At 48.0% G+C, this 22,033-nt stretch overlaps 1 protein-coding gene across 1 annotated transcript in view; it reads right to left on the reverse strand.

Annotated features, from left to right (window-relative positions):
- The window catches only part of ASXL2 (ASXL transcriptional regulator 2), a 66,599-nt gene extending 46,599 nt beyond the window's left edge, over nucleotides 1–20,000 (reverse strand). Inside the window, exon 1 of the mRNA XM_081903726.1 lies at nucleotides 19,753–20,000. Within this exon, the coding sequence (XP_081759852.1) occupies nucleotides 19,753–19,809 (57 nt within the window). The 5' untranslated portion in view covers nucleotides 19,810–20,000. The remainder of the gene's footprint in view (nucleotides 1–19,752) is intronic.
- Nucleotides 20,001–22,033: the final 2,033 nt, after the last annotated feature.

Below are 22,033 nucleotides of genomic sequence, written 5' to 3' on the forward strand. Positions count from 1 at the left end.
GACAGGAGGGCCTGGCGTGCTCTGATCCAGGGGGTCAGGAAGAGTCGGACACGACAAAATGACTAAACAACAATAACAACAAGTGCTAGACTCAAAGAAAATGCGTCCCCCGAAAGCTCAGGCAAGCAAGTGTGGCCGACATCTAAAAATTGACAACATGGGAAACAGCTGGATTTCCCAGGGACGGAGGGAGGGAGTTCCACAATCAGGGTGCCACCACAGAGAAGTCCCTTTCTCAAGTCACCAGTCCATAGGCCATACCTGTCCATGGGAACATGAGCAGGGCCTCCCCTGCCAGCCCCAACCCTAAAGGTAAGGAGGGATTGTGGAGGCATTCCTTTAAGTACTTGGTGCCTAAGCTGTTTAGGGCTTTGTATTCCACCACTCACACCTTGAATTGGGCTCAGTATTATGACATTCAGAGCTGCATCCAACAAAGTCGTCCCATTAGCGCAAGGACTTCTGCTAGTCCAACGAAAGCTCCGCTCCCTATCTGTTTCAGAGAGTTGTGGGGGGAACAACACATTTGGAGGGAGTGCACGGGGCAGGGAACGTCTCCTGCACAAGTCTTTGTGTGAATGGAAGGACTTTGCTGGATACAACCCTCAGCATCTGCCTACTCAAAAATCTGCATGCACATAAAATTTCATTTTTTAAAAACTCCAAATACAGAATCAACTGCTTAAGCGCAGTCAGTTACATTACAGAAGCTCACCGTGCCTCCCTTCCTACCACTTGTTCCTAACACCAGAACAAGGAAGGTGAGGAATTCAGCTGATTCCACTTTTAAGTACCTGGAACACTTTTAAGGACCAGGTTTTCTGTTGCTGTTTGGAAATGGAATTAATACACTGCTTCCACCTAGCAATGGATATAGATAGCAATGCAGCATGCTGAAATGCCTGTATCCATGGCCAAGGCCCTTGTAGGTTTACTCAGAAGTAGGCTCCTTCGCACCATGAAATGCAGTTCGAACATTGTACTCTCAGATGTTTTAGTTCATGTTTTAAACTGGTGTGAAGGCTTCACTGGTTTTTTTTTTGTAAGCTGCTTGGAGACATGGAGAAAACCAGGGCAAAAATTTCTTATTTATGATGATCTTCATCATTCATTTATTAGCTTCCACACGTCTCAAGGTGATGTACAAAATTAAATATAAACAGCTAAAAACAACACAGAACACATTATCAAATATATTTTTTAAAAACCACAATACAGATACACATGGCAAAGATTCATTTATCCCACTGGGAAAGCTCTCCAGAACAAAAGTATCCTCAACAAAAATATATTCAAATGCTGCAGAGCATTTACACAATGTTGCTACATGTAATAGTGCCCAATCAGTAAGGTTTTTCTCTCTCTTTTGAATAGCCAATTAGCTGAGTTTGCACCTAATACAAAGAAGCTCAAGCTGCCCCAAAACACACATCACCAGCATCATCACTGGACCCCAAAACCAAGACCAAAGCCTACAGAATGCAGCAAGCTAACAGTGGTGGGACGTGGGGGGCACTGTGGGTTAAACCACAGAGCCTAGGGCTTGCTGGTCAGAAGGTTGGCGGTTTGAATCCCCGCGACGGGGTGAGCTCCCGTTGCTCAGTCCCTGCTCCTGCCAACCTAGCAGTTTGAAAACACATCAAAGTGCAAGTAGATAAATAGGCGGGAAGGTAAACGGCGTTTCCGTGCACTGCTCTGGTTCGCCAGAAGCGGCTTAGTCCTGCTGGCCACATGACCCGGAAGCTGTACGCCGGCTCCCTTGGCCAATAAAGCGAGATGAGCGCCGCAACCCCAGAGTCGGCCACGACTGGACCTAATGGTCAGGGATCCCTTTACCTTTTTAACAGTGGTGGACCTCGGAGTCTCAGATTTCAGTGGCACCCTGTGCAATGCCAGAAGTTGGTGCCCCCACATCTCTCATGGTCCAGTCTAACTCACAGTTGTGTTTCCTGTGGCACACCCCCCCAAGGCTCCACACCCAGGGCACCCAAACCGGTCACACTCCCCCAAATCTGCCTCTGAAACTAAACACCCAAAAAATCCTTTGCAAAGTTAAAACTGCAAGCATCCAGCTTTCAGAGAAGCAGAAGCTTTGAAAGAAACGAAACAAAGTCCTGCAGACATTTACTATTTTTCAGGGAGTCAAAAAGATGAAGTTGCTTTCCATACAAGACACCACTGATAAGGGAGCAACAGAGAACGCTCTCGCCCCAGGGAAACATAAAACAGAGTCCCTTCTGCACTCGAAGCACCACAGGGATTTGCAGCTGGAACATCTGCAGGTGCAGCACATTCCAAACTGATACCGCAAAAGCAGGTCAGGGGCGCAAAGGTTTGTATGTGTATCTTCAAAGATCTTTTGTGTGCGCTGCTCAGAGATTCTGAATATTAAGTGGTATGTGAAATAAGAGTTATCAGAATTTCTAAGAAACTTGTTCACCCTCAGGCAACTTCCTTCACAGCAGGAACTTTGTAATACAGAAGTAGGAACCCTTGGGACTCCCACATGGCCAGGCTGCCAGCTTGAGGGACACCCCAAGATTAGCAGGATAAACGAAGAAGCAGGAGGGGCCCATCAGATTGTCAAATCTGAGTAACCCTGGAGGGAGCACAGAGAAACAAGGAACCTTTTCAGACCCTACATACACGACTAGCACAACCAGTTCACCTCTCCGGCCTGATTCAAATTTCTCCTTAGTATCCCCCCCCAACTGCAACGAACCATCTATTACAGTAGAGATGAGAGGGCTTACACCAGTTTCATTTCCCCACGGATTCCGTTTGATCTTTGCCTTTCATTCCTTCTGCTCACTTTACAAGGCCCAACTTTAAATTCTAAGCTTCTTGGGGCAGAGAACTCCTGTGTTCATGTTTGCTCATGTTTGCACATCAGGGGTGGCGGAATAGTAAAAGTAATAGTAATTTATTATTTGTACCCCGCCCATCTGGCTGGGTTTCCCCAGCCACTCTGGGGGGCTTCCAACAAAGATTAAAAATACATTAAAATGTCACACATTAAAACCTTCCCTGATGTCTTCTAAATGTCAGGTAGCTGTTTATATCTTTTTAACATCTCGTGGGAGGGCGTTCCACAGGGCGGGCGCCATCACTGAGAAGGTCCTCTGCCTGGTTCCCTGTAGCTTGGCTTCTCGCAGGGAGGGAACTGCCAAAAGGCCCTCGGACCTGGACCTCAGTGAACCAGATCCCCAATTCCATCTCCCCTACCCAAGTCAACACAATCAACCGCCCAACTTCAAAGGATGTTGCAGAAGCGGGGGGGGGGGGATGCTATAAACTGCTTCTTCCTCTGCAGAAAGGAGAATGCAAGGCCCTTGGCTACTCTAGGGAGCTTCTAGGGAAGCCCATCCCAATGGGGCTCCCTGCCAGCACTCATCAGGGGGCCCAGCTGGCAAAGGAACCATTGGGAGCTCACTCTTCCCTTGTAGCTGTGTCCATATCTGCCCCATCCCTGATGTGACTGGTGGTTGTGGTTTGTGGGGAATGGCCTCACACACCAAACTGGGAGCCATGCACAGCTGGATTAGGCCTCCCCATTAGAGTAGCCTATACAGTAGTGCTCACTGGAAGGACAGATCCTGAAGCTGAGGCTCCAAGACTTTGGCCACCTCAAGAGAAGAGAAGACTCCCTGGAAAAGACCCTGATGTTGGGAAAGATGGAGGGCACAAGGAGAAGGGGACGACAGAGGACGAGATGGTGGGACAGTGTTCTCAAAGCGACCAGCATGAGTTTGACCAATCTGCGGGAGGCAGTGGAAGACAGGAGGGCCTGGCGTGCTCTGGTCCAGGGGGTCACGAAGAGGCGGACACGACTAAACAACTAAACAACAACAATACAGTAGAGATGGCGCCCAAATAATAATTCATTGCAGTGGGGTGACTAAGGAAACTGTCAGGGAACTACCATCAGCTCAGAGGCGAGAGGTGGAAGGGCAGTTGTGTTATGGGGAACCTCTTGCGAAGCAGTTCCTCTTCTGGCGAGGAGGAAAGCCCCACCTCCAGTGGGGAGGAAGTGGTGGGACCAGGGGGTGCTAGAGAGAGCCTCAACACCGACCCTGAGCAAGCCGGAGGGGAGGGAAGTACCCCTTTGCCAGCGCCCACCCTGTGCAGTAGGTTTCAGCGCAGGGAGAGGAGGAGAAGGTTGGGGGTCAAGCGACTGTTATGCTGGGGGAGGTCCAATACCGGCCACTCCCAGATTCTGCTAGCGACTGAGCCAGACATGAACTTGTGACGCTCTTCACTGTAAATAGTTTTGCACTAAGACTAAAGCCTGGGAAAGACAGGTCAGAGTCTTGCCTGTTTGCTCTCGAGCAACCACACCACCATCTGACAGAAACTGTACATTTTGAAGCTTAATGACTGCAAATGCAAACCAGAAATACCCTGTGGAGTCTGGGACAGTCTCTGGTCTCCTGCCCTCCATTATTTCTAGGGAATAAGGTGCACCCCTTCACAGACACACAAAGTTCCTAACTAAATTCCGCCTCGCAGCCTGGAGATGGGGATTCCCAAAAGACATCAAACCATTTTACCCGACAAATGTGACCTGACTGGCTGAGAAGGCCCACCTGGGCGAGACCCTCTTCCGCAGCCCATGTACGCCACTTGGCAAGCAGTCTTTGAAATGCATGGGAGTCTCAGCTGCAGCATTTCAGATGCAGACTTCTATAGAATGAATAATTGCTGTCCCTGCTGTGTGGACGCCATCATATGTATCCACTATTACGGACGGGTGTTTGTAAAGGAAAAAGGAAGTTAATACAAGCTCTGGCTATGTCAGGGATGATAGATGAGATTTTAAAGAACCAGGCCCCCCTGGCTGCCATGTCATAAATTTAATCCAGCTCTAGACTTAACTCTCTCTCCCCACCCCCTTCAATTTCTCCTATCCATCTTCTATGTTTGCAAGATCACTGAATCCGCCCAGAGGACAAAATGAATCAATGCTGTCTCTTTTCATTTGCTCTCACATTCGTGACCTGACCATTACCCTCCTTAGAGACACACAGTGAGCAAGTGGTCCCAGATCAGACTGGTAGGGGCACAGGAACGCGCTTTGCAATGCTACCAATAACAGGACAACCAAAACTGCCACTGACACGAGGAAGGAAAGCTCTGCCCTACGAGAGAGAAAAACTAGGCAGCAGGAACAGCCTTGCCCACCTGCCCAGGCGCTGGTATCTGTTGGTCAAGGGTAGGGCAATTGCTCCCAGGGAGGCACCGTTTCCCAAGAACGTAGCAGATATAAGCCACAGAGCCTCTTCCCTGTTGCAGAGTGCAATGTCAGCACATGCAAGGCCCTCTCTAACCAAGACCATAAACAACTTTATTGAAAGATGCTCAATGATAGTTTCTCATCCAACGTTTCCCAAGGGAGTCTGCGTATAAATGCTCTAATAAAAGGGCAAGCTTGTGCCTGGTAACTTTGCTTCTTTCAACAGCAAGAGAGGTGGGGTTTTTCGGAAGTACAGTTTGAGCAGATCCTGAAAGGCACTGTGGGGGTGCAACTGCCTGCTCTACCCCCTTGCACAGCATTGCTGTGTTTCCACCTCATGACCCACCGCGCAACACCATTCCGTAGCAGCAAACGCAAAGGCCTGGATGACTAAGGAAGCACATTCTTTGCATACAAAGGCTTCTCAAATTCCCACTGTGTTGACTCCGCAGAGTGATGGGAAACTGCTGCCAGCAGTCCTGAATGGACAGGACACCGGGCATGGGATCAAAACCACTAGATGCAAAACAATTTAAGGGAACAGGGCTGATGCCAAGGAGAGAGTTCAAGGGGGAGGGATGGGTAAGGCAGATGCCAATGCACAGACGCCACACATATCTACGTGTCAGCAACTTCCCACTAAAGGGGTTGAGATCCGAGGACAACTTAGACCGCCAGCACCTTCGCTTAACGTTGCTGCAATGCCCGGAATGGAGAATATCCAACTCAGCACGTTGTTTTCTCAATTAAAAACAGTGCCCTGGATTAGCCTTGTAAACAAGTAAACAAGGCGGCGGGGGTGGGTGGACCCAATTGGCTTGCAAAGGGGCAGAGGGCTTTGCCACTCTCTCTTCTAACACACAGCCTGCTGCGCTTCTATGCAGCGAGGGGAGAGGGCTCCCCCCCCCATGACAGACCCACTTGGTTCTGTGCTGGCTGCCAGCCCATTTTCTTGCCAAATTCTCTGTGAAGCCACCTGCAGGCAATCATTCTGAGTCCCTACATTGGTGTTGAAATACAAAGCTGCCCCAGATACTGAAGTGGAACCTGTCTAAAGCGCGCACAGCCCTTCTGGCATGAAGAACAACCAAGAGAGCATTACTGCGAACGGTCACGGCAAACAAAGAAAGATCCAAAAAACGGCTTGGCCAGCTGGCTTCATCTGCCATGATATCGCTAACTCTTCCTGGGAACTTCCTTTCTGAGTGCTGCAAGGCTTTTAGGAGAAACCTGGAGCCAGGCTGCAGAACTCTGCCCACAACAGGAAAACTGCCCGCTGGAAGCAGGAGCCTCACACAGGGTGGTGCAGCCCACAAGGTTGGCCCACAACCTGCCGCAGGTAAAACTATTCCCACCGTATTATGTCATGGCTGGAAAAATTGCACTGGCTGCCAATCACCTGCTTGGCTAAGATTAAGATACTGGAACTAGTTTACAAAGTGCTGTACCGATTGGGACCAGGATACCTAAAAGATTGTCCCATCCACCCTGCAGGTACCATCTCAACATCAGGAGGTCTGATCTAGTGAGGTGCCTGAACTGGGCCTTTCGCGCCCTCTGGAACAGCTTCCCCAGTACAAATCAGGCAGGCACCATTCAAATTGACTTTTCAGCACCTACCGAAGGATTTCCTTTCTCAACAAGCCTTTGAAGCTGAGATCTTTATCCCAATCTGTGGCTGTATTAGACCTGAAACTGTTTTACATACAAAATTGTTCTGTTGTGTTTACACATACATGTGTCTGTATTTTGTTTTAGACGTTCTGATACGTCTCACATACAAAATTGTGCAGCTATTTTTACTGTGAAATTGCTTTGAGATGTTTTATGGGAAGAGACTCCTCAGTAGAAATAAACAAATAATGGCTAGGTAACGTCAATGAACTCTTTGGTTTCATGCCCAATGGACAACAGCTTGTCTCCCTGCCCCACTTAGCAGCTTGTTTTCTTGTTGTGCTGTGGAGGTCTGGAAATCAGGTGCTATCAGTTGCATTGTACACATATGTTTTGAAATGAGAGGTGCAACAACAACAACAAAAGAGTCATTTCCCACAAATATGCAGTGACTTCTGAACTGGAAGTATTTGCTTAAGTATCTCCCCGTACAGCCCTGACCAAGGGCTGCAGCATTCTGCACCTGCATGCTCCAGGGGTGATGGTGGGTCTTTCAAAAACCTTCTGCTGATGCTATCAAAACTACATTGCTTTGCTCTCAGCTTCCTGCAATCCCACCTCTGAGCTGGCCTCATCCTTCAACCTGCCTTGGCACTTGGTTAACTGCTTTCAATTTCTTAAGCGTCTGCTCTTCTCTCATCATTAATTCAGGAAGGCGACTGGAATGTGTCATCCTAGTGATGATGCAACTCCACCACCAGGATGACAGGAGTCGCCTTCCTGAATACCAAAACCCACAAGGAAGTCGCTCTGACAAATTCACCTCTGTGTGACCTGCCAACACACTCACACTGCTACCCTTTTAAAAGCCCTGCTTTCAATTCCATGGTTTGGACATTTGGGGAATGTGTTCTTGGGGGAAACTGCACACCCCACAAGTCCTCATCATTCTTCTCAATGGTTATCATTCTTCCAGAGCTCCTTATGCCCCTCTCATCAAAGACAATGGGGGATTCGTTCAACAGGACACCTTGCAAGTGTTTCACACACATCTGTTTTCTCCTCTTCCCATCTACCGTCTCCTGTGGGAAGGAGCACGAGAGCTTTTTGTCAGTTCTTCAAACTAAACAGACTAAGCAGGAAAGCCATCTACAGTGGTGCCCCGCAAGATGAACGCCTCGCAAGACGAAAAACCCGCTAGACGAAAGGGTTTTCCGTTTTGGAGGCGCTTCGCAAAACGAATTCCCCTATGGGGTTGCTTCGCAAGACGAAAAAAATCTTGCATCCCCCCGCGGGTTTTTTCCGCTTTTTTTGCCCTTTTCTTAAGCCGCTAAGCCGCTTATCAGCTGTTCCGCTGATAAGCCGCTTAACAGCTGATCGCTGGAAGCCGCTTGACAGCTGTAGCGCTAATCCGCTAAGCTGTCAATGGGCTTGCTTCGCAAGACGAAAAAACCGCTAGATGAAGAGCCTCACGGAACGGATTAATTTCGTCTTGCGAGGCACCACTGTAGTCTGCGCAACAGAAACAAACAATTAAGGGACCCTAGCAACGTGAGGTGCCAGCACACTCCATCCATGAGAGATGGAGAGCAGCATTCAAGCAAGCAATTTCCTCCTATAAGCCTAGGTGGCAGTTGAATTGTCACAGATTTTCGATATGCCTCTTTGCTTTGGAGAGCAGTCTGGATTGGTACAACCAGGTGTCTTTCTCCACCTGAAGTTAGATACATCACAGATTGGTGGAACTGTGACCCTCATGGATTTGATGTGCCAGCTTGAAAAGCAGGTGGGCTTAATCCTCTCTTGCTCTGCTAGAAAAGAGGAGACTGAGAGGCGATATGAGAGCCATCTTCAAATATCTCAAGGGCTGTCACATGGAAGATGGAGAAAGCTTGTTTTCTGTTGCTCCAGAGAGGAGGACCTGAACCAACGGCTTCAAGTTACCAGAAAGATTTCAGCTAAACATCAGTAAGAACTTTCCAACAGTAAGAGCTGTTCAGCAGTGGACCAGACTCACTTGGAAAGTTGTGGGCTCTCCTTTGTTGGAGGTCTTCACAACAAAGGTTGGGTGGCCTTCTGTCAGGGATTCTTGAGCTGTGATTCGTGCACTGCAAGGGATTGCACTAGATGACCCTTCATTTCCCTTCCCACTCTACAACTTTATGATTCTAAAATCTGGGATTCGGTGGTCAGTCTGTGATGGGGTGATGGGCTACGTCAATCTTCCCAAAGTTACCGTTCTCTCTGCTGCCACCCCATTGCCTCTGCCTTGCAGGAGACAGATTAGATTTTGAGACAGGCAATTCCCAACCCCTAGTCCACACACTCTGAACAGAGAATGCTATTTCTATGCTCTGTGCATAAACACCAACAGCACGCTAAGTCCTATAGGCAGTAGAATAAGTTGTTACTGCTAGCTCTGCTCATAGCAATGCAACAGCAATATTGTTAAGTCTCACACAATGCACTGAAGGATTTTGAAACCCAAAGTTGAACCACACAGAGAGGAACACCATTCTGAATTATAAAGTACACTGTTTAAAACTACTCTGTGCAGGCTTGCAAAAATGGTTGATGAGTCTCTGTAGAGCTTCCTCAGAGTGCGCTGTCAAGGCTGCGTCATCTGCAAACAACATCTCATGGGTAAGAACCTGCTGCACTTTTGTCTTGGCATGGAGAGGTGCCACTCCTTGAATGAAAGTACACACCGTCTTCAGATGAGCTGGAGGCACATGAGAGCAACAGAGAGAATATGCCAGAGAGTTGGGGCGAGACCACAGCCATTTCACACCCATCTTTATAGAGAAGGCGTCTTGAAGATGAGCCATCATACTGGATGGTGCTGTGCATGTTCTCATTGAATGACATGATCATTTTGTGGCGCTCAGGTGGGCATCCTATTTTGTTGAGCAGTGTGAAGAGTCCTTGTCGGCTGACAAGGCCAAAGGCCTTTGTCGGCTCCACAAAGGCGATGTACAAGGGGCGCCTCTGCTCTCGGCATTTCCGCTGCAGCAGTGAGAAAATCATGTCAACTGTTGACCTCAGAGCTCTAAAGTTGCATTGTGATTTGGGATAGACTGTGTCAGCAAGTGACTGTAATCTGTTGAGAACTACATGGGCAAAGGCTTTCCCCATGGCACTCAGCAAGGAGATCCCATGGTAGTTTTTACAGTCATGGCAGTTGCCCTTGTTCTTGTAGAGCAGCCTTTCTCAACCTGTGGGTCCCCAGATGTTGTTGAACTACAACTCCCATCACCCCCAGCTAGCAAGACCAGAGCTCAGGGATGATGGGAGTCGTAGTCCAACATCTGGGGACCCACAGGTTGAGAACCACTGTTGTAGAGGGTCACAATGCTGGAGTTACCTATGTCTTCTGGCATGGATCCTTGTTCCCAACTCTGCAAGAGGCCATGAAGCTGTGTCATAAGGGAAGGAGTGAAGCTCGCTTTCAGCACTTCTGTTGGTATTCCACCATTTCCTGGGGCTTTCCCTCATACCTAAGAGTTGATGGCATTCTTAAGCTCCTTGAGGGAGGGAGGGGCGTCCAGCTCTTCGAGACAAGCAGAGTCTGGATGCCGATGCCACGATGCCTTCCGTATGCACTGTTGTCAGGAAGATTTTGGGCATCACATGGCAGGACAGTGTCAAACTAAGATGTGCTCTCCGAAGCCCACGTTCTCAGCATGGCTTGCTCTTCCATCTCAGCAACGTTTACACTGGCTTGGTCATGTCTACAGAACGGAAGATGGCAGGATCCCCAAGGCCATGCTCTACGGGGAGCTGGCCTCTGACACTAGACCCACTGGCAGACCAACTCTGCGTTACAAAGAGGTCTGCAAATATGATATGAAGGTTGGCAACATCAACCCTGCCGTGTGGGAATCCCTTGCAGACGACCCCAGTGCCTGGAGACAGACAGATCATGCATCCACAGCAGTGGCCAGAGGAGGAATGACCACTGGGAGGAGCGCAGAGAGAAGAAACACCCTGGTGCATCTGTAACAGTGAAACTGGAGATCCTCATCTGCTGCAGCTACAATAAAACATGTCTCTCCCATACTGGTCTCACCAACCACAGTAAGTGCTGCAACTCTCCAATGGTCTGACTTCACCTCCGAAGGCGCATTCTCCCACTGCCTCCTGAGACTGACAGGTGCCAACATAGTGTTCACAGCGCACACAGAACCTAATGGATGGATTCAGAAGAGAACCAAGTTGATGGCAAATGGTCTGGAAAGTGACTCCTTTGAGAATGTGTCTGGTCTAGAGAAAAGATTAATAGCTCTTTGAATCCATATTCAGCTTTCTAGTCCCTGGAGTGTTCTCAGAATGTTGTAGGAAAGAACAGCTCTTGAGAACCGATTTTAAACTTGAAAGGCAAAGACTAGGTTAAACATTAGGAAGATGGTGCCTAAGCTTAGTAGCTGGAATCAGAAATCTTATTTGAGGACAGGTATCTATTGGAGATGTTTTATCCTTATTCTCCTGTTTCAGAGTAGCCAGTAAGAGTAGATGACCAGCTGCAATTGCCATTCTACCTACATACATGTGCAAACACACACATGTGAAATTGGCCTTGCAAATTACACGCCCTAAATTGGCTGTGACAAAGAGCGCACTTGAGAAGGACACTCTGCCAGCATCCATCCCTCACAACCAGGAACAGGGCTACTACTCTCACTTTTTCCAGACAATGGAGCTGTGATTTCAGCCCAGGTTTTACAAACCCAATAGTCCTTCCACGTTGCATCATAGCTGAAAAGACATGGAGAAAATGATGATGTATGGCAAGACCATCTTGCCCAACAAATAACCTGGGAGAAGGCGTGCCTCACAAAGAGTCTTGCACCTGAAAGGAATTGTGTGAATTGGCTTAATGACAGCAGTGGATCCCATCTTCCTACTTTTCTAAAGGATTCTGTAATAGCAGCAGCTGTCATTGACAAGAAGCAAGTGTCATTTTCACCTGGAAGCAGTGATAAGGGATGGAAATTTCTTCCAGCGCTCCTCCCCCCCATGGAAAATTTTCCATTTAGTTAAATGCATTAAAAGCAATGAACTGCAAATACAGTATTAATCAAGCTTGGATGTTTTGAAATGTTTACCTTTGTTTACAAAATGCAAATGAAATAGATATGCTAAATTAGATCACTTTTCAGGGCATCAGAGAAGTTTCCATAGAAATTTTCTGATGCAAATTACCCTGGAAAAATGGCCACCATTCAGGAATCCCACATCACTGCCTAGAAACAACACGGGGGAAGCCAGCGGTGGGGAAAGGGGGACAGGTTTGAGGAGGAATTGACCCAGATTACTGCTCCTCTGACTCATCCAATTAGCCAAATGCTGTTCAAGGCTTTAATTAGAATTGGGGTCATGAGGGAAGGAGAAGCAGCCAGGTAATTAGAGATCACGTGTGTCTGCATTCTGCCTGCTGTCTATTTTATTTTATAGAAATACAAACACACAGTGTTCCCTTTAACTCAGCTAGCTAACCTGCAGAAAGCAGAAGGAAGGAGGCAGCGGCGGAAGCAGCAGCAGCCAGTGAGTTGCTCAGGAGAGACAGCAAAGCAACATCAAATTAAGAGCCACCTAGTGACAATCCATGCCTGCAGGAAGATTTAAGGATCTGAAGACTGGTCCTGTCAACAGACATGTGTGAAAAACCAGCTCCAAAGTTAATAGTACGCGTTTCCCCTTGGAAACAGCCAGAAAGGAAAAGGGGGGTAGAAGAAAAAGAGGGAAGGAGGGAGATGGCAAATTCCTGAAGCACACTTGCTCAGATCAGATGTTTAAAATGTACTTCCATTTCTGGCCACCAAGTTCTCCTTTGCTATCCTCAATCAGGAAGAGAGTGTTATTTATTTAGGGAAGTTTTTAATATTTAATGCTGTATTGTTTTTAACACTCAATTGGGAGCCGCCCAAAGTGGCTGGGGAAACTCAGCCAGATGGGCGGGGTATAAATAATAATAATAATAATAATAATAATAATAATAATAATAATAATAATAATATCATAAACGAGTTACAGATAGGTAGCCGTGTTGGTCTGCCATAGTCGAAACAAAATAAAAAAATTCCTTCCAGTAGCACCTTAAAGACCAACTAAGGTAGTTCTTGGTATGAGCTTTCGTGTGCATGCACACTTCTTCAGATACACTTCAGATGCATGCACACGAAAGCTCATACCAAGAACTAACTTAGTTGGTCTTTAAGGTGCTACTGGAAGGAATTTTTTCATAGAAGTCGAGGGGGCTTTGAAGGGCATCTATTCCAACCAATCTAATCAATCTAATCAATGCAGGAAATTTCTCACCATTCATCATCATATTAGATTTGTTGTTGTTGTTTATTAAATTTGTATACTGCCTTTGATCTGAAGATCACAGGGCGGTTCACAACATAAAAACACAATTATGAAAACACCAAGTACATAATAAAAGATAAACAAAACAATAACCCCCTCCCCTCCCTCAAATACATTGAAAAGGCCATAGAACGTTAATCAGCCAAATGCCTGGTTGAAGAGAAATGTTTTTGCCGGGTGCCTAAAGATATGTAATGAAGATTTAGCATAAAATCACTACAACCAACACAAAGGGTTGGATCCAGAGTTGCCCTCCTGCAAACGGAAGGGTTCCTTCCATTCGGAAAAGGGATTGAGATACAACAGGGTTTCTCATTTGGGAAAGTCAGGTTTCTGCCATTTCCCGCCAGCCATGATGCCCCAGAGAGTTCCCACCCCTTTCCCCTCCTAGTTAACCCACATGGCCTAACTTCTCCTATTGAACACACCAAGCATGAAGCTTCAGTGGCAGAGCTTTCCCCACACGTTCTATGGGCTACCATCCCACTCAAGCCCCTCTAGGTCCTTGGGGACCCTGCATACCAGGATCGCTGGCTGGGGCAGAGGCAAAGAATAGTCCCCATACCTTTTCTTATGAAGGTTTTTCCGCTAGCAAAAGAAACTCTGCAAATGTTCAGAGGCACAAGGCACACACACCTAGACTGGGTTGAATTCCCTTCCTGGGAAGGTAAGGCTACCCCTCATTTCGCTCCCTCTGAGATGTGAAGACAAAACATGTTGGTTCACTCAGTCTTCGGGGAGATGGAGCCAATCTGAACCTGGCAGTTCCAGTATTGTGCTGTATTGTTTATTTTCGCTTTGCTGGTTTTTAGATGTTTTATCTTTTGTTATAAACAGACTGATATGTTGTTGTGTTGTGCACCACCCTGGGCTCTTTTTGGAGGAAGGGCAGGATACAAACATAATAATAAATACTGAACACATTTTTGTTTTTAAAAAGGAAAAAGCAGCAACCCCACTAAACCTGTCTAAAGTGTCCAGGAGTGAGGACTGTCAATGAAGCCATCATGTTTGCCTCAAGAAGGTGGTTCTACATGATCTGGCATGGAAACCCAGCCAGATAGGCGGGGTATAAATAATAAATTATTATTATTATATTATATTATTCTCTGAGGTTTTGACGGGGGAGGGAGAGAGCCTCAGTTCTAGCCTGGCACTTTATGCGACACATCACAATATCCCACGTGAAAAAATGCAACACATGGCAGATTCCCCCAAAGGGAACCACACACTCAAGTGTCATGATACTGTCAATGAAAGATGGATGTGAGCTTAAAGCTCTGTCTGTACAGAAGCACTTCAAGGAAGTCATCGCATCAATCTACTGCAACATCCCAGAACCCAAGCATATATGCCACAGAAAGACTATAGAGAAAAAGATTTGCTCTTTTTAAATCTGAAAATACACACACATAAATATGATGACGACGAAGAAGAAGTCAGAGTTCAACAAAAGAGGAAACCTAGAAGTCATCAGATGCAAGATTTGAGATGGTGGTCTTCTAGCCAAAACTCATTTCCAGCGAAGGAGAAAGAACAGGCGACTGGGTTCAGCAGCTGTTGGGGAACAAAAGCTTCAATGCCACTTTCTCCACCCACAGCAAACTTTTAAAAAGGACTGCCTCCGCTGACAATGCAAATCAATCTAAAAAGCCAAGCTAACCCTGGAGGGGTGTCCTGCAGTGCTGTTTAACCAGCATGGTGAATAGCGCAACCTACAAAACTATGGCAAAACTTGTCAAGCAGCCGAGGAGGCAGCCTGGCAACACATCACCACATAAAGCAGCAGCAGCAACAACAACCATACACAAAAGCCAATTTCGTTTGATATTATTGTATTTATATACAACCCTTTTCTCCTGAAGGAGCACAGGGCACTGTACAGCGTAATGAAAACAAACCATTTACACACAATAATTAAAGCTGAAAAAAGCACAATGCTACCAGTGCTAGACTCAAAGCAAATGCGTCTCCTGAAAGCCCAGGCAAGCAAGTGTGGCCGACATCTAAAAATTGACAACATGGGAAACAGCTGCATTTCCCAGGGAGGGAGTTCCACAATCAGGGTGCCACCACAGAGAAGTCCCTGTCTCAAGTCACCAGTCCATAGGCCATATCTGTCCATGGGAACATGAGCAGGGCCTCCCCTGCCAGCCCCAACCCTAAAGGTAAGGAGGGATTGTGGAGGCATTCCTTTAAGTACTTGGTCCCTAAGCTGTTTAGGGCTTTGTATTCCACCACTCACAGCTTGAATTGGGCTCAGTATTATGACATTCAGGGCTGCATCCAACAAAGTCGTCCCACTTGCGCAAGGACTTCTGCTAGTCCAACGAAAGCTCCGCTCCCTATCTGTTTCAGAGAGTTGTGGGGGGGAACAACACATTTGGAGGGAGTGCACGGGGCAGGGAACGTCTCCTGCACAAGTCTTTGTGTGAATGGAAGGACTTTGCTGGATACAACCCTCAGCATCTGCCTGCTCTTGTCACCTTTAAAAATAATCCGCATGCACATCAAAACATTTTTGAAAAACTCTAAGCACAGCATCAACAGCTTAAGCACAGTCCGTTACATCACAGTAACTCTTTGTGCACCCCTTCCTACCACTTGCTCCTAACAACAGCACAAGGAAGGTGAGGCTGGGAGTTGTTGCTTTCACACTGGAACCTTTTAAGACCATGGTTCTCTGATGTCTATTCCCATGACGGAAGCTTCTGCATTCAGGTAGGTAGCCATGTTGGTCTGACGCAGTCGAAATAAATTAAAAAATTGTCCAGTAAGCTTTCATGTGCATGCGCACTTCTTCAGACAGAAGCTCCTGCAGGTTTACTCAGAAACAAGTTCCATTAGAAATCAGGCAGGCGACATCCCTGCTGAGTCTCAGATTTCAGATTAAAATGGTTTTATTTCAGGAAGCCTTTGCACCATAGATGAAGTTCTATTTTATTTTATCTTAAATTTCCAAAATTTTAATACATACAAATTTTAGTTACGTTCAGCTATCTGTCTAAACTTCCCTCTTCCTCCCTTCATGGTTTCCATGTGCAGTTCCAATGTTATACTCTTAAGTTTTTATCTATTTTGAACATTGTATATTGTGTGTTTTTATATGTGGGCAACCCAACCAGATGGTTGGGGTATAGAAATAATAAAATTATTATTATGCTTTTAAAGAATATAAGCCGCTTTGAGATATATTTTTAAAATGTATGCCCTCCTTTTCACTATATGTAAATAAAAATAAAAGGCTTTGCCCCTCATGAGACCCAAGTAACAGGCCTCCCAGATGAAACTGATGGTCTATGTAGTCCAGCATTCTATTCTGACTCTGCTGCCAGTGGCCAACCAGATGAGAAGCCTTCTCCTGCTGTGATTCTCTGTGACTAAGATGCCTCTGATTCTGGAGGTAGGATAGAGCCATCTTGACTAATAGCCATGAATTTGTCCAAGACCCTTTTTAAGCCATTAAGATTGTGGTCACTACCAACACACCTTGCATTAGTGACTCTCACTGTTTAATTACACTCTGAGTCAAGCAGTGCTTCCTTTTGTCCATCCTGAATCACTCATGATTCAGCTTCAGGCCTCGGTCCTGTATACCTGAAGGAGCGTCTCCACCCCCATCGTTCAGCCCGGACACTGAGATCCAGCGCCGAGGGCCTTCTGGCGGTTCCCTCATTGCGAGAAGTGAGGCTACAGGGAACCAGACAGAGGGCCTTCTCGGTAGTGGCGCCCATCCTGTGGAACGCCCTCCCATCAGATGTCAAAGAGATAAAGAATTACCTGACATTCAGAAGACATCTTAAGGCAGCCCTGTTCAGGGAAGTTTTTAATATGTAATGCTGTACTGTTTTTAACACTGATTGGGAGCCGCCCAGAGTGGCTGGGGAAACTCAGCCAGATGGGCGGGGTATAAATAATAAATTATTATTATTATTATTATTATTATTATTATTATTATTATTATTATCATCATTGCATGACCAGGGTTCTAGCACTTTGAGAGATAAGAACTACTCTCAATCCACATCATGCATCATTTTACACACCTCTATCACATTCTCCCTTACTTTTCTAAATATATATAAAAGTCACGGGAACAGTTTTATTATGTGGGCTGTGATTTTCTGCAGATGATTCAATTGACAACAGTGCATACCAACAACTTAGTGAACCATTCTTCCTTTCTGTTTTCTACTACTAATGACACTGAATTCCAGAATGACTCAGGTGCACAAGCAGACCTCCAGAACTATTAAAACATCCCTAATGAACCTTCTGGGAACAGAGGTTTGTCAATTCCAGGAACTAATTTGCTCTGCGATGCACCCTGGCCCGCCCAGGAGCCAGAAACATCCTGCATGTTGCCTGGACTTGATTTTTCTAAAACAGAAGTATGGGTGCTTGTCTTTTTGTTTACTGAGATGAAGGTGCTGGAAAAGATGGGCATTTCACTGACAAAGAGTCTGCCTACTTAACATTTTTAGTTAATTAGTTCTTTCTTCTGGTTACCCTGAATTTGAAAAACTGATGACATTAAGAGCAGTCCTGCCCAGAAACAGCGTGAGATATTTTGGTGCCTGCTGGAGAACTATCTTGTTAACTGGTACCTGAAAGCTGTTATTAAGTCTTTGCTTGCATCTAGCTAAATACTGTTCCAAACACAGCAGGGATTAATGCAAGATAGTCTGAGAGCTCACTCCTCAGTCTTCAACTCCAGACAGGATGGGGGCTCTTAGAAGCTTAAGAGACTGTAGTCATCATGCATGTTTACCATAAGCAGAGCTTTCCGGAGTAGCAAGTAGCTTTTGGTTGAACAGGCTGTTCCACCATTAAGACTGAAGTTCTAGGAAGAGGAAAGAAGTGAGGATGGAGGCAAACTACAGTTCTGACAGCTTGGAAAGGAACATAGAAATCTTTTTCCTATTTAGTTGGACTACCGGTCCATTTAACTCAGTACTGAGTGACAGCAATTCTCTGTGATTCCAGGCAGGAGCATTTCCCAGCCCTGCTAGGAGATGCCAAGCATTTAATTCTGGGACCTTTTCCATGCAAAGCATGTGCTTTATCACTGAGACAAGGGGGAGAAAGAGGCCTCCACGTGTGGGCCTGGCCTTCAAGAGCATCTCACAAGGGACTGCTGTTTTGAAATGGGGGCCACATTGCATCTCATGGCACCCCATCCCCAAGAGTGGGAACACAGAATTACATGCCACCCACAGTTAACTGCAACCTCCTTTTCACCTGATTCATGGGAACAGATGCCCCAAAAGGTGCAAAACTCTGAGCAAAATCTGGGATAGCCTGCAAAGATGAGAGGTGTAAAAACAGACAGCAGTAGTGAGTAATTTTGACATATATGTCTAAGTTTTGGGGAGCAGCTTTCTTTTGCTGGTCCATTTCACTGTGTGATGAGTAAAGGGTTCCAGAGTGCACAGTCGTCTCAGCTGTCAGCTTTCCTTACACACACGCTGTGGTCACCAGGAGCCCTTTCCACAAAGAACCACCGTCAGATGCAAACTTTTGCAATTTGCCACTGCGCCTCCTCCGAAAATCTCAAATTAGCTCAGATGCACAATCACCTCAGTGCCATGGAAGACAGTGCAAAGCCCTGCAAAGTTAAGGGATTGCCAGAACTGACAGGGCTGACAGATATTCCACAGCAGTCACCTCACAAGGCAGCTTTACTGCTTCCTGCTTCTCAACTCAACCTGCAAGGGCTGACAAGCCAAATACTTTGGGGAAAGAAAAGCCATTTCCTGATGTTCTGGAACCATCAGCCCCCCGAGTGCCTGATGGGATGCTATGAGTCTTGCACATGACTGTGGCCTGATGGGAAGTCTTGCTCCTAAGCTTCGCTTCTGCATATGATGCGGCACAAACCGTTCTAAGCTGAAACATTCCTAGAATGTTCAGTTCACATTGAGTTCGTACTCTGACCTGTTCTTAATGCATAGTTGACCACATCTACGGATGAATGCTATATCAGTCAATAGTAAAAGTTTAATAAGGAGGTTTTCACGCCTGTCAAATTCTGTGTTCCCTTTCCCAGCCTTTAATCTATTGGTGATTAATGCCTATATGCAACCTTTGCTTTGTACTTGTGTTAACCAATCAGCAATAAGCACATATTTGGCAACGCTGTAATAATCAATAAAAGAGGCTTCTTGAGACTTGCTCAGGAGGTGCCTCCCAGATGACGCTCGCTACCTGTCTGTCGTTATTTCAACCCAACATCTGGGTCCACAGCCCTCGCTAAGCATAACACCCCCCTAACCCTAAGCCTTGCAAGGGCAGGGAAGCGGACAGCTCCTTTCGAAGCGCCCACGCGGGGATCCCGGCGTTGCAGCGGGGTGGGCTGGATGACCGGCGGGTTCCCCTTCCTCTCGGCCTGGAGCAGGAGGGCCGGGCGGGCAGACACGTGTCGGGCGAGCCCTTCACACGTCCGGCGGGGAGCTCGAGAGAGGGGCTGCCCCTCCTGCCGGCCGGGCCCGCCCGCCCCTCTCTTCCTCCTCCTCCCCGGGCCCCGCCCCGCGTACCGTCCGGGCGGCCTCTGCCCAGGTGCGGCCCTTCTTCTTGCGGCCCTTCTCCCTCATGGCGGCGGGACGAGCGCGGGGCGTCCGAGGCGGGCGAGGGGGGCTCTCTCGGTCCGGGCGGCGAGGAGAAGGCCGAGGGCCGGGAAGGGCAGAGCCAGGAGGCCTCGGCCTGCGCGGCGGCCGCCGCTTACACCCTCAGGCCAGCGACGCCAGCGGCTCCCCCGGCCGCCATGTTGGGAATCCTTCGGCAGTCACGTGACGGCGCCTCCGCCCCGCCCGCCCAGGGCCCGCCAGGCCCCGCCCACCTGTCCGGGAGAGGAAGGAAAAAAGGAACCCGGCCGGGGCGGAGTCTGGGCGGGAGGCTCCGCCCTTCGAAAGGGAGGGGGAGGAAGAGGAGACGAGGAAGCTGCGCGCACGCGCGGTCCTCCGCCGCCGCCGCCATCTTCGAAGCCCGGGTGTCTTTGGGCGCATGCGCGGTGTGCCGCCGCCGCCGCCGCCGCTGCTGCTGGTGTGAGGGGGCTGCTGCCACCTGGGTCCGCCTCCGGGGAATCCGCAGAGCGCCTGCGCAGTGCAGAGAGGCGGGAGGAAGGCGGGAGGCCCAGGAGCGGAGCTGTCAACTGACAGATTGGAAAATAAAGGAGCAGCAGCCAAAATAAGGGAGTTTAGTCAACCAGCTGAAATGCGAAGGTAAAAGGGACCAGATATATTTGGGAGACAGCATCTTAAAAAGTAGAGACATCACCTTGCCAACAAATGTCCGTATAGTTCAAGCCGTGGTTTTCCCGGTAGTGATGTATGGAAGTGAGAGCTGGACCATAAAGAAGGCTGATTTCTGAAGAATGGATGCTTTTGAATTCTGGTGCTGGAGGAGACTCTGGAGAGTCCCATGGACTGCAAGAAGATCCAACCTCTCCACCCTGAAGGACATCAGCCCTGAGTGCTCACTGGAAGGACAGATCCTGAAGCTGAGGCTCCAAGACTTTGGCCACCTCAGGAGAAGAGAAGACTCCCTGGAAAAGACCCTGATGGTGGGAGAGATGGAGGGCACAAGGAGAAGGGGACGGCAGAGGACGAGATGGTTGGACACTGTTCTCGAAGCTACAAGCATGAGTCTGACCAAACTGCGGGAGGCAGTGGAAGACAGGAGGGCCTGGCGTGCTCTGGTCCAGGGTGTCACAAAGAGGCGGACACGACTCAATGACTAAACAACAACAACAATTTTGGAGAGCAGCACCGTTTTTTAGCCCTTTGTTTCCAGAGGTTGCTGCTCCAGACACCAGCCGATGAAACACTGCAATTAAATAACTACAAGCAGCAACCACTTTTCGCGCAAAACGAAGTCCAAACTACGAAGATGCTGCTGCAGTTCTGTATCTTTTCTCCTGTGCTCCATCTGCAGCTCTCAGTTCCATCAGGTGGGGCGGGAGGAAGGGGGGAATAGCGCCCGAATTAAACCCGCAGATCAGACCATCTATGCTAGTCTACCACCATAGCTGTCAACCGTCCCTTATTTGGTGGGAAAGTCCCTTATCCCAGCTCCGTGTCCTGCTGCTGTCCCTTATTGATGATGTCCCTTAAATTTCCCGGGTTTCAAAGGAAGCCGCTCCTCTCCCTCCCTCCCTGCCGGCCAGGGAGGAGGGAGGCTCCAACTGTGTTCCTTGGCTGCGATGCTCACCCAATAAGGAGTCTAAGAATGACTGGGGGTGGAGCTAGCGTGCCTTGTGCCGATCAAATCAGCCATGTTGCCTGGGGACTCGCCTTTGCTCAGCGCTTCCCAGCGGAGAGGTGACGGTGGTTTTCCTTGCTGCATCCCCTTTGCCGGGTTGCTGCGCTGTGGGAACCACCGCTTGAGGCTTCGTTTGGCTGCTGGCTGGGCTTTCTGCCTTTGGCTCAGAGGGGCTCAGAAGTTGAACATTACTGTGCTTGGAAAATCCCTTATTTTGGCTGCTGATCCCTTATTTTTGAGGCTGCTGGTCCCTTATTTTCAAATCTGTAAGTTGACAGCTATGGTCTACCACTACAAATCTATAGGAGAAGCGCTTGCGGTTCTTCCTCCGCTTTCCCCCTCTATGGTTAGCCCTTGGAACACCTGCCTCCTCCTCCTCTCTCTGAACTGCTTTCTCTATGGTTTCCCTCACTCTCCTCTCAAGGCTCCTCAGCAATTCATAGGCCACGCCAGGCTGCCCATCTCATCTGGGTCCTTCGGCGGCACAGCCACAGTATGGCCTAGCGGAAGCGGTGGCTGCGACGGGCAGAGGGGAGGCCCCAGGCAGAGACACTCAGT

This window comes from Podarcis melisellensis, assembly GCF_964234715.1.
Source record: "Podarcis melisellensis genome assembly, chromosome: 3".
In the NCBI taxonomy this organism is placed as follows: domain Eukaryota; kingdom Metazoa; phylum Chordata; class Lepidosauria; order Squamata; family Lacertidae; genus Podarcis; species Podarcis melisellensis.